Here is an 18,609-nt window from a genome sequence, read left to right on the forward strand (position 1 = left end):
TTATCTTTTTTTGATGCCATTTTTTTAAATAATTTTTCCACCAACTAAACATGATTATTTTTTTTTTCTTTCACAATCATTTTTCTAATGATTTCCTACCCAACCAAACAAACCCATAGAGATGCATTTATTAAAAAAAGAAAATGAGATATATAAAGGAAGACAAATGCCACAAGAATCCACAGGAGGCCTGCCCGTTATGCAATGCATAAAAGAGCTTTTCTTTTTATGAATGCTTTTTTTTCAGCCTCAGATCAAATGAATACGAAGGGAGATCAATCAAATAAATAGGCCATGAATGAAGAAGTGGAAGTGGTGGGCCTTTCACCTTCTTTCTAGTGACTTATGGAGCTGATAAATCTACTTCAAAAAAAGGAAAGATAGGAGTGCTAGTCCGAAAGAGGGATGTTCTCCTTTTTTTTTTCATTCAATTATTTTTGCTTAACTTTAGCCTTACTTATAAGAAAAAAAAGTAAGAAATGATGCTAGTTTGAAATAACAGCTAAATATAGAGCTTGATGTTATATCTGACATGATTGATCAAAAGTTCATTTTGATTTATATATGATAAAATTTCCATAAGCTCGTTTTCGGTCATCCTGCATTTCTTTACTTCACCGACATTCACAAATTAGGCTAATTGTATTATTAAATGAATAGCCTGCCCGATCGTCGGTTGATAGGCGAAAAGGTTCGAAGTTGGTGGAACGAATTGTTTGTTTGCTTTATCAATAGTGTGTTCCACAAGAAGGCAAGATTTTTTTTCCCTTTTTTGTTTCTTCCTTTTGGTATAAATGAACAGGGTGGAGTTAAAAAGGAAAATGGGGAGGACAACAAAGCTCTACCTCCAAAGTTTGCATTATATACTGACCAATATGGCTTATAATACTCTAGATGATTATCACCATAAGTTCTTGAGATAATCAGTCAGGGAAAATGATCATGGTTATCTGTGGCCATCACAGAAGTTCTCAAGTAGCATATAGGCATTACAAGACAGTAACACAGCAGACAATTATCTAGTCTACCATCCAAGCCAACTCCATAGTGAGTACACTGCTGAAGCATTGCCTTTCCAAGGTTCTCAGAGTAGACAGCAAACTCCTAGCGAGTACATTGGTGAAGCATGCCGCCGTGAGCTGGTAATGCTAACTGCAAGAACTAATAAGCTGAATAAAATAGAAGCCCTAACAGCTTAAGAATCAGCTGATGCAGCTCATAATTCTAAATGAGTTCATAATACTTGATGTATTGATGAGTCTCGGCTAACACACCACAAGTAACAGCAAAATTCAAATATGCTACACTACAGCATTTGCTGAAGCAGTTGTGCTAAACTACACACGTAAATCAGTTCAAATGATAACTGGACCAGCCATGCAAAGCAGCAGCATTGGTGATCTGCGAAACAGCCTCCTAGAGGCCCCAATAATCTGCTGAAAGCATTGACAGGATCTCCTGTGGTAGTGGTTTAGTTGCCACGACCTAGAAATTCACAAATTAAAAGAAACAAGAGCAGCATAAGTGTTCCCATGGAGCAGTTATGCAGAAGAATACAACTTTGCTTCAAGTTTAAGCTATGCATTAAGTGTAAAGATGCAACAAGCCCCAGCAACCCATGCAAGTAGAATATCTATGAGCGGAGCATCTTAATTCTCGGCATTGACTTCTTCATTTGTCGAGCACGGTCTTTCTCTTCCCTTTTGCGAAGTGCCTCAGCACTAAGCTTGGCCTCAGTATCTGCCATCAACTTTTTCTTTTCGGCCTTTCTTTTCTGCAGTGCTTCCTGCCTGACATTTTGAAGTTCTTTGAATGTCTCTTGAGCTGCTTTTGCTCTAGCAGCTTCAGTTTTAGAGTGGGCCTGCAACACATATGAATACCAAGAGTTAACATTGTGCATGAAATCAAGCACATATTTCAAACCAATATGCCAAAAAAAACCTACATGAGAACTTAGTTTGTAGCGTCCAATCAAATCGATATAATATGGAATGAGAGTAACCAGTCGCGTCATGTCAGCCATGTTGTTGGCATCTGGAAGTACAAATTTAAACATGAGAATCTTCTTATGAGAGCCTGATTGTTGGTCGGAGAAATGCAGCGAGACGAACCACTTCCCAAATTTCTCTAATGCCTTCTCCCCGAAAATCTGTGAGATAACAGGTTGTAGAAGCAACTTGGATTATGTGCACTGACACAGACTAATTGATACAAAATTCTATCCATAACCAAATCTATCAAGGAAATTATTTCCACATGAAGATCTAGCAGAGCAACTGGCAACTAGGTTTAGCAGCAAATTCTTTTGGGAGTGTGTCTGAGAGAGAGAGAGAGAGAGATGATTCAATGTTACCTAACATCTAAAGACATCAGCAGTTTGTTTCAGAAATGTGTCTCACAAGTAGCATTGCTATCTGTCTTCCATGTACAAAAGCTCAATCCTATTAAACCAATTCAAATATTCATTCTGGAAATCGTAAAATTCCATTTGTCAAAAAAACAAAAAATAGAAGGAAACTATGTGTAATATAGCTGGTTATATTTGTAAGAAAAATCACCATCCATGAAAGATGCAAGCAACCATGCAAACCCTACTTCTATCATTCCATTGCTAAAGTAGGTTTTGATAGCAACCAGAGCCATGTTGCAAGATTTTTCAAGCCTATTAATAAATGAGCTGCTCCAAAAAGGAAAAAAAAAACTACAACTCCCAAATTATTGTATAAGGAGACTGAGATCCACAACACAGCAGAGAGCTCATGCTTTTACTAAAGCCATCAGTTATTCATTTCTAAGGCTTCAAAATTTATAAGTTTTAGGAAGTCCCATTGATGTTTCAATTACGTTAAAATGACAAAAGATGATTAACATGGCTATAATGGACATTGCAATGCTTCTGGTCATCATTGTGACTCCTCCATGTGAAAGCTGGGGTAATGATGAAAATAGTGTTAATCCTAGCAGCCACAATCTTCCATGTATAGTGATTCACCCACTTATGAATCTAGAATCCACATCGACTTCCTAAAAGCTTCATTACTTTGTCTATTTCTAACATATCCACTTCATTGCACCCACACTTTCTCCTGAATAAGCAACTAAAGGTGTTAACTCGCCAAAAGTAGCTTTTGAGATCGGTGTTAGTAAATGCTTCTCTTGACTAATGAGGCCAAGCAAAATGATTATGGTGAGATAATACTCGTAACTTAACCACTAGGATTTCAGAAAATATCACTATAGAATAGCAACTTTAGAGAAAGACTTGATAGATGACACAAAAGTGCATCCAAGCACACTTATTGAGCCTTTCAGAAGGGATGTGAACACCATTCTGCACAATGAGAAGATTGACATACACAAACATTCTGCTATGCTTCAAGTTGGAAACAATGCTTCCAGTAATTTTAATTTTCAAGTATGCTCACTAGAAGCACATTTCATTACAACCCAGAGGTCATAGCCAAATGAATTGTCTATCTTCTTTGCTGCTATGGAAGTGACTCCCTTCCAAAGGTCTCCTCCAACATATTATTACTCTTCCACAGTAGACATGAACATAGCTTCAATTATAAGCCCCCTCATCCTCCTCACATTCCAAAACTATTGCAATTCCTCGGAGATACTTTCCATCCAAAACTCTGTTATTCACTTCGCGGCAAGAGCAAAGTTCTAATATCAAATGCCCTTCATATTATATATAGATATGGACATAGCTTCAATTATAAGTCCCTTCATCTTCCTCATATTTCAGAGCTTTCGCATTTCCTCAGAGATAATTTTCCATCCAAAACTCTGCTATTCACTTAGCAGCAAGAGAAAAGTTCTAATATTAAATGCCCTTCATATTAGATGTAGAGAGGATCTCCTGATTCAAAAATGATGCCTCCACCACTTCAGCTTTGAAGTGTTTTCTGTGGCATTCTTAGGAAAATATGTCTGGTTGGCCTTTGCTGAAGATTGTGGAAATAAAGAGACGATATAGTGATTAGAGAAATCTTTACAGGTATTTCCTGCGTTATAAAAGACAAATAATAATAAAAACAAAACCTAGTAAGTTAGCACAATGGGTTGAGTTGCATCAGGAAGAGAATGGTGCATGCTAGATGCTGATGCGAGTTTCAATAGGCTGTCCAATAGAGGAATGGAGTAATTAGAGGCCATTGCAACAAAGTTAAGAGCTTCACGAACTAACCTGCATCTGGATACAAAAGTATTGCAAGGGTTGATATCACATAAGGAAGCCTTTCATAGGAGGTACAATATTATCTTAAGATATTACAAGATTCATGGTTAGTTACAGGATGATATTATTATTTGCTGTTGCAGAATTGAAAATAGAGTGGTTGCCTGAATGGTGAATGGAGGATTTGATTAGGTGGCCTGTTAGTCATGTACGAGTACTAGCTGTGCTTGCATATGAGTAGATGCCGGATGTCTCTTATAGCGAATGTTCAAACAGTTGTACTCATGGAGATAATTTGTGATTTACCGATTAATCTCTGTATGTAAAGAAACAACGATCAGATCATGTAGAGCATAGGTATTTCAATTCTGCGAGAATGTTTTATAGGGTTAATTAGGCAATGTAAGTTTCAGAGACGTATCAAAATTTGTTTTAATAAATGTGTAAGGGAGGATTCATAATGCTGTTGTGACTAGGAATCTCCAGTGTTCATTTAGAGGATGTGGCTTGCCGCATGACTAATTAGTGTGTAGCAATGAAGCTATTATATCTGTTTAAAACATGAAACTTCCCCCTATATTTAGTCAAGGAATTTTTGAAGAAACAAGAGAAGTGAATGAATATATTACATGGTGCAAAATGTCATAGAAAGGAGAATATCTACGTCAGTCAAATGCCATCTCATTCCAATTTTGTACCCTTCGCTCGATGAGAAAATCAGTCAGATTCTACAGTATCAACAAACCTATGGGACTTAAGGAATGATGGAGAGGAATAAAAAGAAAAGAGGGAAAGAAAATCCCATGACATGGGGAATTCATCAAAGAACCCATCACCTCTGAGCAGCCTATTGAAATGACCAGGCTATCAGAGGGCCTCATCGAGCCTTTGGCTAAACTGGAGGTTTCAGGAGTTGAGGAGCTAAAGACCTTCTACGTTCCTCCTTAAGGAGAGTGGAGAAAATATCATTATTATTTCGATACAAGACGACACAAGAAAATGGTGGAAAATCCCTTTTCTTGTGTCGAATAGAAGATTAGGAAGACTAGTAATCCCTCCTAAAAGTATCTGTTCCACTTTTCTAGGAGGGATTATACTTGTTGGTACCAGATTCCAAAAATTAGTACACCCTTCAAGGCAAGACAAGAACATTCATTTGGAAATCAAAAGAAAGAATATATTCGAGTTGGATACTTTTTATGAATGTCAACTAAGTATCATAAGTAAATTGATCCCGGTTGTTCAATCATTTGATAACCTCTTCCATTAAGGATGGCGCACCACTTCACAATATCCTCTAGACCTAATTTCCCACTTAGCGGATAGTGAAGGAAATGATTAAAGGTTAGAACCATATTTTGAAAATGTTTAAGTAGCCTTTAGAGCAAGGTTTGCTTATCAATGTTGTTAAACAACTTGTAATTTCAATTTTATGACTTGCCATAAAATATTAGAAAACTCAACAACTTGTTTAACCTATCATCTATAGCTTTTCTGATAGGTATGTCCAAAAATTTGTTTTGTTGTTTTCTCTTTTTCTTTTTCCAGGGGAGGGGGTTAAGAATATATAACATGCCTAAGAATGACAAAAGTTTGTTTGGGAAAATGCAAATTATATATTAATGTCGCTCTTGATATTTTTAAAAAAACTTATGATCTTAAAGTTTAAAAATTGAAAATCACCATGATCCATTAACTATCGATAGATAGAACGATCGAATTGAATAGAGGGAACTCAAATAGAGATCGATGGGTGATTGTCATGAGAGAGCTTGGGGGGAAGTTCTGATACCAAATATTATATCCTATCCACCAATAAGATGAATACAGAAAGATTTAAGGCCATTATGCTAGAGGGATGCATAAAAATATCTCATGAATATCATGTCAGGTTATGTATATAAGGTTACACATATGCAAACACAATTCAATTATTTACATTTCGAAACTAAAAGAATGAACAAACATGTGCGTATAAATAGCAAAATTCTGCATTCAAAATTAGGCAAACAGAAGTGTTAAAAAAAATTGTTTAAAAAGTTAAAGGAGAAAAAACAGTCAATTGTTAATGGCATACTCGTGGATTTACATTTTTCTTTCCCCATTCTTTAACTTTTCTTTTGAATCCTTGACAAGGTCTAGTCAATGTGTTGAATTTCTATTCCAGATGGAAAGGAAACCATGAAAGACGAATTTTAGCAGAGCAATTTTTTATTGCGCCAAAAAAGCGACAAAACAACCAGGCTTCATATCCCATCTCCTGTCTCTCCTCCTTACTTTCTCTTTCACTAAATCCAATAGACACAGTCCTGTCACTCTCTCTCTAATTCCCATGAGCCATTTACTCTCAACCCTACAGGGTTCTTTCTACCTAAGCATAGTATTACATGGACACTCGTGTCCAGCTCCAAAAATCCGTGTGGATGCATATATATGTCAAATACATATTGAATACTTGGATATGAAGTTCTTTGATATCCGCTTTCAAAGATTGGAAGAAAGTTGAACTCTTCCAATAATGAGTTGATCTTCTAACTGATATTAGGAGTGAGTATTTATTCTTTCTCGAGATTTGTTAAGAATGTGGATATTGAAGCAACTTTGCAAAATATTATTTTGCTAACATCCTTAAATTAATTGCAAAGATTGAATGAGAAACATGTACAGTGAATGATCTTAATAAACAATATCTTTTTAATATTTAAAATATATAATTTAGTTAAATTTATATGTTATCCTATGTATCTCCATATCTCTCTTTTTCCCTCTAGCCAAGTCAAACACTTGGATATGTGTCGAAATTCGATTCTCGTAACCGTGTCCATGCCACACTACCTAAGGATTGCTTACTTATGGAGGAAAGCATGCTTGAATTTAGTTGGATGTAATTTTCATATTAAAAGATTTGTTTGCATCTTCAACTTGAGAAGGAAGTGGAGACCAAGCTATCGATTACGTGGGTTGCTAATATGCCATTATTACACAACAATAGGAAGAGAAGCAGAAGAAAATGGAGGGAGAAAATGAAAGAAGGGGAGAGGAATGCCACACAATATATACAAGAGTTTTTTTGCATCATTGCACCCCCCCCCCCCCCCCCCCCGCGCGCAAAAAAAGAAAAAGAAAAAAGAAAAAAGAAAAACATCTCCAGGTTCCGCTCTTCAATGGTTGGCTATGCATATAAATATCAAGTAGCTCATTTACAAATCCAAAAGACTAAAAATCCTTGCAGTGAAAGATTTGACCATATGGATAAAGTTATATATTGTGAATAGATATGAAGAATTTATAATAAGGTACCTTATTAAAGGGCAGTGACCAAGTCAAAGATGATTTAGGCATTAACGTCAATAGTAGGTTTAGAGAGCATTCTTGGAGGTAATGAGTTGATGAGGTTCTATTTAGTCATACTCAGTTTAAACAGATTATTTTTTATCAGCTATTCCCTAAGCTCATTATTCTTCCATCTAGCAGCATCAAACTGGTTAAGAGATCATCACATAAACAAGGAGGAAAGAAGGGTAGGGAAAGGTAAAAGGGGCCTAAGTAACTTTGAAAGTTGATAGGGTTGATGGAATCAACGCTACACATGCCACAATCAACTTAGCATGCATACTATTATAATGAATCTTTATCATCTAGTACTACAAATAGTAATGACACATTTTAGTTGGAAATAGAGGAGGTCTTGAATCCATGAATACCACTATAGTTCAACTTGCTATTTGGATAATCAATTTGCTAGGGTCATTACATTCTCACTACATAGAAATTACTATTAGAGGTATGATGTTTCATAGGATGTGCATTGTTCAAGATGGTGGATATTTTGACACTACACTTAATTGCTTAATTCTCTCTTTTCAAAATCTTCATGGTGTAACTGTTCAGCAAGCTCGACTTTCAAAGTGAGGATACAAAGTTTGGATAGCTTAGAACCCACCCTTAGAACTTAAAAATAAAGCAGCTTAAAGGTTAGACCATTTTAACTTGAGCCTAGCTTGAAGTTGTTGAAGGCTGATCAAGCCTTGCCCAAGCCTGGATTGAAATCATCAGTTAAGGGCAAACCCAGTTTAGGCATGTATAAGGATTCCATTGCTAGTGTTGGTGAGACTGCCATGATAAGGGACATCCAATAACAAAATTAAAATATTCAAAATTCGAAATTGTTTTATAATTGAAAAATGCATAAAAAAGGGTTTATTGGGTGTTGTGCTACTTATACCAAGGCTAGTATTGGCCCCACATGGTACACACATAAATCGGCACTGGCCACCACTTACAGCCTTGAGCCCAAACATAAGGGCCTTAGACATGCCTAGTCATAGCCAAGACCAATCTACCTCTGAGTTGCGAATGCGAAGAAAGGGAGAAAGGAAGGTGGTATTTGGCAAATATGGTGGAGACTGCAAAGTGTAAGGACGAGGAGGGAGTTTGGCAACTTCGGTGGAAAGGAGGACAAGGAGAGGAGGATGCAGGAGCAAGTGGAATGGGCTTTTTCCTAAGGGAAGGGAGTGGTGGAGATGGCCTGGAATAGCAATGACAGCAGGTGGTTTATAGTTGAATTCATCCATTCATAGGTAGCTAAGGTCAAGATGGGTCCACAATTGCTAAGGGCAAAATAGAAAGGAGGGAAGTATTTGGAAGATTGAGGAAATAAACACTAGCCTTTAATTCTAATGAATATGGGCCCTACATCTTGAATAGATGGTCCAAAGTGTCTACAAATTCAGTACGCATGCATGAACACATATATACATGTACATAATTTACACAAATATAAATAGATAATTATATTATTTTAAGTACTGAGGGGAAATTTGCTGAGGCAAAGTCGAAGCTAGCATAAGCTTTTCCCAAGCTAACCCAAGATCAATTTAGACCATGAAGGTGAGTCCTATCTTGGATCTAAAGCCTATTTATTTGGGCCCATGCTTGGTACAACTCAACCAAATGGGCAATAGGCTACTCTAAGCTCATTATCAGGCTTATTGGATCATAGTATCTATGATATTTTTTTTAATAATTTGTTATCATACATAGTTTTGTAAGATGTAAAGAGATCTAAGTAGCTAATTAGAATTGAAAACTTAGATGATCAATTCAACAAGCTGGAAACACTGTCATAAACTATAAATATAACTTCAAAGAAAAAATATTCCTTGTCGAGGATTTATAGGCATGGGGCCAAAATCAAAATGGAAAGGTCCAAGATATTGATTGTAAAGAATATGCAAATACCCATGAATTAAATTTCTAACTATTTATAATACAAAGTTGTAACACAATTGTACTCTTCATCACCAATTCATATCTCATGAATTTGAGGATATCTTTCTCAAATCTTGCTCTTCACTCTTTCGTATCAATACGTCTAAATATTCAATTAGAGGAAGGACATTAGAAATTTATTTTGCACTAGTTCCATCAATACAAATAATAGCTAGATGTGAAGAAAATTTCACTAAATAATTCCCTCTTCAACAAACATAATGCAAAGCAAACCTTACATAGTGGATGCTTCTAACAAAATTTCCCTAACATAAAATAGTTTTAGCATGTTATAATTATAAACACCATTTGGCTATTAACTCAAAAAGTTCTACTTAATATTTTGCTTTACGAATAATTAAAATTATTGTTATTGACAGCAATGGTGGAGCCAAGATCTTCCTCTATGGGGCAATAACAAATAGTTTATTACATTAATGAACCTTAAAGTATATTAGATCCATAATTATTCCCTAAATTAACTAACAAGTAGTTGAATATTAGTGATGTTCGTCAACTTTAATGCCATTGCATGACATTTTCTCAGAATGAAAAATACAATCTAAGATGACAAAAGCATACGTGCAAAAAGATGTTAATGATTTTAAAAATTTTGAAATAAAAAGAAAAAGGGTATGGGAAAATGCTTGGTAGTTCAATGCATCAATAATCAGGAAAGACGCAATTTGATCAAAATAAAAATGGTGAATAGGAATAAAACCAATTCTGGTAAAAAGAAAAAAAGTAATGAACAAAAAATAAAAATGCAAATTTTAAGTAACAATAAAAACTAGGTATGAAGGATATATCCAATCTTCATCTATTTTACAAGAAACGATATAACAGAGGTGAAAAAGCCACCCATACCCGCCCCTCTATTTTCTTTTCTTCTTCAACTATTTGCTTACTTTGGGGGTGGGAAAGAACCTCATGAACTATAACCTAATAGAACTGCAACTTTTATTTATTAGTTATCCTAGATTTCTATATAATTCCAACCAAAATTAAATTGTCAAATTTGATGGACAAGAAGATAAAATCCTGCCAAGTTATATGCATAAAAGGCATTGTTCTACAATTTTTAACAGAAGTCTACAGACATTAGCTCATATATATTTCATCAGGAATCCATCGTTGGAGAAAATCCTTTATTTGAAATCTTAGTCAACATCTCTTATGTAGTTATCCAGTGAACATTGTAGGGGAACACTTCAATTAGACAATGAAAAGATGAATAAGGGGGAAAAGTTGAAGTAGATAAGACATGCAATCAATTAGTCTCCCACTCAACATACACTATAATAAGTTTGCAATCCTACAAGAATGTTCTCCCATGTTTAAAGTTTAACCAGCATTACAGCCATTCATTTCTCATCATGAGCCAACCAACTAAATACTATGAAAAATTAATAGACACGTTTACTCACAACATGGTTCCAATTTTTCAAACGAAAAATCTAACAAATGCTCTTTACTCTCGTCACTGTTCAAGACCATCATCATATATTATAACAACTATTCCAGAACAAGCACGCATCTCTATAACTATAGCAGAACATGGCCAGGTGGAAAATTAATTGTCACAACATGAACCAGGAAACTTAATTTTAGTTAAGGAAATCATGACAATATTGTTCTAGTAAAACACCTAGGTGCATCTTCATCATGTCTTACTGCATCTTTTTTAATACTTATATAAAAATTGGTTACCTTTTCTGTTTTTTTTTTTAATAAAAAAATTGATATCCCTATATCAATAGATCTCGGACCTGTCATACGGTTAACCATGTTACATCTGGTCAAATTTAATTTCTTCCCTCATATACTAATTGGAATCAAAACTCGATGAACTTTTACCTTTCATAAGTGATTCTTTATGGTCCACACACACACACACAACTTCTATAAGTCACCAGTCTAATCCATGGCCATAACGAAAAGAACTGACCTGATCAAGCACGGCGTCAGTAATCAGATCCCCAGCGACCTCCTTTGATTCCGAAACCACCATCAGCTCATCAGCAACCCACTTCCTCCCTGACGGCGGTGCCGTCACCAGCGTGGCAAACCGCTGCAGGTCCGTGGCCTCCTTGTGCATCGCCTTCGCCAGCTTCTTCCTCGCAAGGGCCAGCACGACATGGTCCATCGCATCCTCGTTCATCACCACCTCGAACGTGATCGTGTCCTTCTTGGGGAACACCAGATCAAGCATCCTCGAGATCAGGTCGTGCCGGCTGCGCAGCTCCATCGTGGCCAGCAGGCCTTGGCAGAATCGCCGGCCGCTGGCATAGAACTTGAACACGTCCTGCCCCTCCTTAAGCAGCAGCGGCGTGTCCTTGCCGTCTCCGGTGCCGACCAAGCTGAAATTTTTATCGAATATGGAGTCCTTGGTGGCGAATTTGGCGGCCCATGCGAGGGCGATCGCCTCGTTCTGGCGCCGGCCGGTGAAGTAGTTGATGGCGAAGCAGATCAAGAAGCTGATGCAGGCGATCTCGATGGAGTAGGACTGGAGGGAGGGCGGAGTTGTGGGGGAGGGCTTGGAGGGGACGGCGGTGGGATCGGATGGGAGGGGATCGGCGGGGGATTGGGTGGGGTCGGATGGGGAGGGGGTATCGGGGATGCCCTCGAACTCTTCCTCGTCCCAGAAGTCGAGGGGGGTGGAGGGCTTGGGATGGGAAGGGTCGGAGGGGGGAGGGGGGCCGTGGTGGGACTCGGGGGAAGAGGAGGAGGAGGAAGAGGAGAGGGAGGTGGGGGGAGGGGGGGAGGAGGAGGGGAGGGTGTGCGAGTCGTCGTCGGCGTCGTCGAGGTCGTCGGCGTCGAAGCCCTCGAAGTCGGCGGCGGCGAGGGCGGAGTGGCGCGAGAGCTCGTGGGTGATGAGGGAGAGGATGGAGAGGAGGGCGAGGAGGAGGAGGAGGGCGTCGCCACGCGGTGAGAGGGAGGCGGTCAGCGCCCGCGGCCACCGGATCGGGCTCGCCTTCGCCATTATAGCTTCGAGGAATTCCGAAAGAGAGGGGGGAAGAGAGAGAGAGGGTGGAGTTGTCAAGAAAAGGAGGGGGTTGGGGGGTATTTATATTTTCTTGTAACTCGGCCGAGCCCTATGATGATAGGGAAATATATCGTATGGTGTTAAATAACAGCCGTTAAATAGCGTTACAACGGTGATTACCACGAAAACTGGTTTTGCCAGAAATAGGGCTGAACTCTAATAATCTATTGTGGAGATTACATACTTTCTCTATATGCTATTACAATGCAAGCTTCCCGGCTTTGGCCAACGGCTTTGACGCCCAATCTATTACCGTTCACAAAACCATAATTTATAATCATCCTAACCATAATTCATAACCATTCTAGACTTTTACTGTCTATATAAGATTGATTTTACCGAGTCATATTTGCATCATACTTTCATCATCATAAATTTTATAAGGGCTTCTCCGTATCTTTATTATACATATCCACCATCTCAATCAAATTTTATGGCTTTATTCTTAGTTTGCGTAATTCCTACGGCTTCCCTAATATATTTATTTTTTAATTTATTCTTTTGAATTTTATCATCCATCCATCTTAATATTCATTTCTATGACACTCAATTATTTTTATGTACTTTCTTTATTGCTCAGCGTCATGAGCAATACAACATTGTAGACTTTATTTGTTGGAAATATTTTGCCTTGAAATTGCTATATCTTTATTTTATAGAAGTATTATAAAAAAATAATTTAGTAGAAAAATTTCAAAGATTGAAAAGAGCTTGTCTGGAATGAGGCGTGTGATGTACACTATCCTAAAAATGTAATTTACCTCTTACGTGAAGATCTGTGGTAATCTCGTCCTCAAGGTAAAATAACCTGTCTCAGCCAAATTTTTCTCTAACGAACACGGTCGCTGTGGAGGCAAATACCCGAAAAATTAAAAAAACAAAAAGTAGATAGCTGATAAGTGAAAAAATTATATATAAAAAAACTCTTGAAAGATAGAGTACTAGTGATAAATAAAGATCGGATTATTATTTTTTAAATCTTGGAGAAGTCTATTTAAAGACGCAATAGTTTCGAAGATATGTAATATTTTGAAAACATTAGATTTTTACAGAAACTAACCTTCTCTTTCGAAGAATCACAACTTTTTTCAAGGTGACATCTCACAAAAAAACATTTTAAAGCATTTAAAGCAACTAAAATTTAGGCAATAAAAAAATTAATTTTTTTAAATAAAACTCGAACATTATTGTTATTCTATAGGTTCTCTTTTAGGTTTCCAATAAATACTTATCGTATACTGTTCCAAATGCACTTTTCAACTTTATCTGACCAGCTCTAATTCTATTAAATATATTTTTATCTATTTTATATAATAAATTCTAAATAATGAAATAGGACACTCTACCATATCTCGTGTCCATCAATGAGGCAGTTAAGGGTTCTCATAACTGTCAACTACCTTGAACCAAGGATACGAAAATCTAAAAGAGATCTCATCAAAATAACTTACATAACGAGATGTCGCCGACGAAACTCAGAAGGATCATATGGTTGCAACGAAAGCTGTGCTTAAGCAAATATGAATATGGATGGAACACACTCAAGATGAACACTCGGCCTCCGGGATGAATTCATTAAGGAACACAAGGTGCCAGTCGATTCACAAATGCCCAATGGATACATATTTTTGAAAGAAATGCGCTCAAATTGCAGCCATGGAGCAGCCCACTGCATATTAGTTTCAAAGATGATGCTACCATAATTAACAGAATTAGAGGTTTCAAGAGAAACCACTTCTTCTAAAAAGGCTAACTTGGCTGCGGACTGGGTGGTTTTTTATATGGCCCGTCACTCCGGAGGTATCCTGTAGACCGAAGAGGGAGAGTTATCCGGAGTACTTCAGGATTTGTTGTTCTCTAATTTTATTAAGTGTATTCATACTCGTATTGTATTAAGCATCCATTTTTAGCACAAAAAAAGAAAAAAAAAAAAAAAAGCTTGTTCAACATTCGGCATCCAATTCTCTCTCCAATGGAACTTGAATTGCCACAATCGAAGCCTGGATGAACGAGATATCGTCAAATTACTGAAGTTCACAAAGTGAGCCAGAATTCATGGCCATATCAACTGAAGTTGACCTTAGTTCATCATCAGTAAATTTTGTGTCCGAGACTAACCCTGGCCTTAGATGCCATCGTAGTCATCCATGCTTCCCTGCGTTTGTGTCATTCATATGCCTATGGCTAGCTTGGGTAAAATGTTGATTGTACTATAGTTTGGTGTAATTAATAAAAGTACAACATCATCAACCAAACTCAACTACTCGTCACATAAGAAGCTCGTCATCATAATTATCCATGCTTCCTTACATATGTCATTTATATATGCCTAACACTAGTTTGGTGCAAAATAAATTGTTCTGTATAATTTGATGCAATTAATAGTAGTGCAATATCATCAACCAAACTCAACTACTCATAATCAATGGGTCCAAGATTGGCAACGGATGGAGCAAATTCTCGCCTCATGATGATGATTAGCTTAAGTAGATATAGTATATGTTAGGCCCGATGCATTCTGTGGACCAACGCAGTCTTGCTCGAGAATAACTTAGCTACGGTGATCGACTGAATCCAAGGGTGCACCGGTGGCATGGGTGGTTGCCACCCATTATTCTGTGATATTTGGGCCATGGTAGGTCGAGACATTGCCTTTCAGGCCAAGCATGTCTATAGAGAGGACAATAAAACTGTAAATTGGGCGGCCTCGTATGTGGCAAATCACTTTGAGAAAATTTTCTGGATTGGTGAGAGGGAGTTGCCTAGAGTGCTCCGAGACTTGTTACTTTTTAACCTTTTTGGATTTATTTATACTAGAAGTGTTTGAGTCATTCGTTGTAGCAAAGATAAAAAATATAGCTAAACTTGACATGTGCACCTACCAATGCAAAGGGAGGTTAAGCAAGCCTTGGAAAGACCATAAATGAACAATAAAGTGGGCAAATCCTCGTATGCATGTGCAATACGAGCTCAGTGTTTGGACATCCAAGGATTAGAATTTTATGCCTTTGTGATCTCAACATTGTATCCATTTAAATGAGATACAAATGCAGTATGACCTAAATTTTGATGCAAAAACTATCTATATCGCTTGTCAGTTTGCATGGGCAATAGGGTGATAGGTATAAAGCTAAGTGGTTGGACGAAAATTGAGGGCTTGTTTGGTTCGCACGAAGAATTTTCCTTCACTGAAATATTTTTTTGAGAATTTGACAGAGCATTTGACTGAAAAACAATAAATTTAGTAGTTTCTTCACATAACCGACTTAACTTTGTGATTTATATTTAGTTGAGTATTTACTTTTCTAAAAACGTTATGTAAAATATCTATTATAGCCTAAATAAAGAAAAAGATTTTACCTCATTCTATCTAAAAGCTTAAGAACATACTTGAAAAAAAAATAGCTCAATTTCATGCCGGTAGAAATTAGACTTTTTCATATCTCATATGGATTTTTCTTTTCCATAAAATGTAGAAATTTTATTTTTATAAGAAAGCTACTTTTCCATCTCTCTTCTTTGAAAACTCTAACTAAATATTAGGCTTTTTTCTATTTTCCCATTGACCATACTTTCCTCCCTCATCTTCCCACAAACCAAATAAGTTCTAAGAGAGAGGAACATATTGATGCACCCAAATCAATTTTTTGAGCATTAAAAGGAACCTTTAGTAAGCAACATACTGATACACTAGTTTCATTTGTCCATGTTCAAATTAGAAACCACATGACTATATTGCTTCAATTAATATGTGCTTAACAAATAAAGGCCTATGGTAATGTGCACGTCCTAATACTAATCTTTGCCTGTGCAAACAGATCTTGTGCCAGGCTTTGTGGGGTAACCCACAATGCAAACATATATGTTAACGATGGTGGCGGTGGATAGTCTTCATGCTACTAGAAGAATGTGAAGCCACAAATGACCATTGCAAGGTAAAATGAAGCATCTCTCTTTTTTTGTTTACTAAAATGGATGATTCATACAATTCTAATGACACATCCAAAAAAATCAAAGAAAAACAAATTATGGAGTTCTCTAGACAGCTCCCTCTTTCCAATCCATAGAGCTCTCCCGGAGTAATTGGCCACATATGAGGCCACTTAATCTACTGTCCCGTTAGCCTCTCTATAAACGTGCTTGGCCTAGAATGCCGCGTCTCCACTAACCATGGCCCTAATATTTCGAAGCAAGGGGTAGCACCCACCCATGCCGATGGTGCCTCCTGGATCTAGCCAATCACCGTAGCCGAATCACCCTTAAGTATAACTGCTCTAGCTCACAGCAAGCACCGAGCATGGCCCATACCGGCCCATGCCGTCCTCAGCTCAGCTTCCGGGACCGAAGTGTCGAAGATCTGGCACCTGCCAACAACCATCATCCTAGAGTCCAGGCCTCTGATGACGAAGCCAACACCTTCTTTTTTGCCATCATCCAGCACGCAATCATCGAAGTTGATTTTAAAGAAACTCGAGGGTGAGGGCTTCCAGGTGAAAAAAACCATTTGAGGCGCCATATATGGTCAAAGACCAAAAAGACAACTAATGATCAAAGAAACGTCACACTGATAGTATAATGTCCGGATGTTATGTAATCTATATGTTGGTAAGACCATAAAAAAATGTTGTGTTGTACAAAAAAGAAGGTTGCATTACTTATATTAAATGTGAAGCAAATAGTGGAATGACTGGCCAGTAGTTATAGTAAAGGTTTAAAAGTAGATCCAAAGTAGAAGAGATTTGCAAAATTACTAATATTTGTTATATCTTTCCTGTTAAACCATATTTCTCCACCCTTCTCTACTATTCCCTACACCAACCCTCCTATACCCTCTTATCCTTTTGTGTTATATTAGAAATCATGCTTAATAGAGATCATGAGCATCATGATATCTATTAAGCATGATTTCTATTATAACACAAAAGGATTTTCGAGCATCTATTGCTGAGCCTCAATTCAAGTGTCTTTTGCTGGCTCTGTATAAATCAACCATAAGTTTATTTTTCTTTTGTATTCTGCATTATCAACTTCATAAAAAAAAAAAAAATCAATTGCTGAGGTACCAAATACCATGTATTGAATGTAAGTAGCAACCATTGAAGAAGTCAATGGAGTTTGAAACCTTCACTAAAAATCCATCAATTAGCCATTTCAAGAAGATTTCTTCAGTAATCTTTCTTTATAATGAATTCAACATAATATAATAAGAATGGCCAAAAGGATTTAGGCATATATGGATGGTTTCTATCTCCTGAACTTCTAAGAGGGGTCAATTACAAAAGTTGTTTGGCAAGTTTTATGTTGGTAGATTTCATCCCTCGTATCATTTCTTCCAAAAAAAAAAAAATCTATTGCACATGCTAATTAGTAACAAGATATGTTCATATAAGATTGTGGACATCCCTAAAGAGATGGTCTTGAAAAAATCTCAGGAGTGTTTGGAGTCACCAATGGCTCTTTTAAGGTAAATATTGGAAAAGGTAGATGAGGCTGATCAGTGGAACCCAAATATAAACCAAAGTTTTAGGATATATTCGAGAAGACTTTATAATCAAGGTACCCTAATAGCCCTAGATACAAATATCTAGCTTTGTACTTTATATACGGCAAAGCCTAGGGTGCACTTACTATGCACTTATTGGATAGGCATATCATAGCCAAGGTCTCAAAATCAAAAAGTTCTAGCCCCCCATTTGCTCTAGGATGTCAAGATCTAGAGGTTTATCTAAAAATCAGGACTTCTAGGGGGTTAAAGAGGTCCTCAACCCTATCTTCTCATCTAGATACCCAAAATCGAGAAAGAAAGCAAGATCTACAAGCTAGCACTAAAATTATAGAAATTAAGCTAAAATACGTAAAAGTGAATGAGGGATTTAGTTTCTCCCCCTTTTTCATCCTATAAGAGAGGACACCAAACATGGAATTTGCAATATGAATGACCTCTTCTCCTTATAGGGAGGGACAATGCTAATATCTTTTTATAACAATAATCAATACTTTTAGCCTAATGATATAGTTGTATGTGAGAAATATGAATACATTAAAAATGCTTGCTATACCATGCTGAAAATTTATTTAGGCATAACAATGTATCTTTACACAATAGTTT

At 37.1% G+C, this 18,609-nt stretch overlaps 1 protein-coding gene across 1 annotated transcript; it reads right to left on the reverse strand.

Annotated features, from left to right (window-relative positions):
- Positions 1–1,215: 1,215 nt before the first annotated feature.
- On the reverse strand, positions 1,216–12,498 carry LOC120112855 (uncharacterized protein At5g49945-like). Its single transcript, XM_039132779.1, has 3 exons — positions 11,403–12,498; positions 1,946–2,149; positions 1,216–1,861 (listed from the first exon to the last, which is right to left on the reverse strand). The coding sequence occupies exons 1-3, from the start codon at positions 12,435–12,437 to the stop codon at positions 1,634–1,636; spliced, it is 1,467 nt and encodes a 488-aa protein (XP_038988707.1). The 5' UTR covers positions 12,438–12,498; the 3' UTR covers positions 1,216–1,633.
- Positions 12,499–18,609: the final 6,111 nt, after the last annotated feature.

This window comes from Phoenix dactylifera, chromosome 1, assembly GCF_009389715.1.
Source record: "Phoenix dactylifera cultivar Barhee BC4 chromosome 1, palm_55x_up_171113_PBpolish2nd_filt_p, whole genome shotgun sequence".
Classification (NCBI taxonomy): Eukaryota; Viridiplantae; Streptophyta; class Magnoliopsida; order Arecales; family Arecaceae; genus Phoenix; species Phoenix dactylifera.

What these genes read in the sequence shown, in the direction of transcription:
- LOC120112855 (XM_039132779.1), bottom strand. Translation starts at nt 12,437, where the DNA reads ATGGCGAAGGCGAGCCCGATCCGGTGGCCGCGGGCGCTGACCGCCTCC. An exon ending in CTGACGCCGTGCTTGATCAG is followed by an intron (nt 2,150 to 11,402) that starts GTCAGTTCTTTT and finishes GTTATCTCACAG; the next exon opens with ATTTTCGGGGAGAAGGCATT. An exon ending in GCTACAAACTAAGTTCTCAT is followed by an intron (nt 1,862 to 1,945) that starts GTAGGTTTTTTT and finishes TATGTGTTGCAG; the next exon opens with GCCCACTCTAAAACTGAAGC.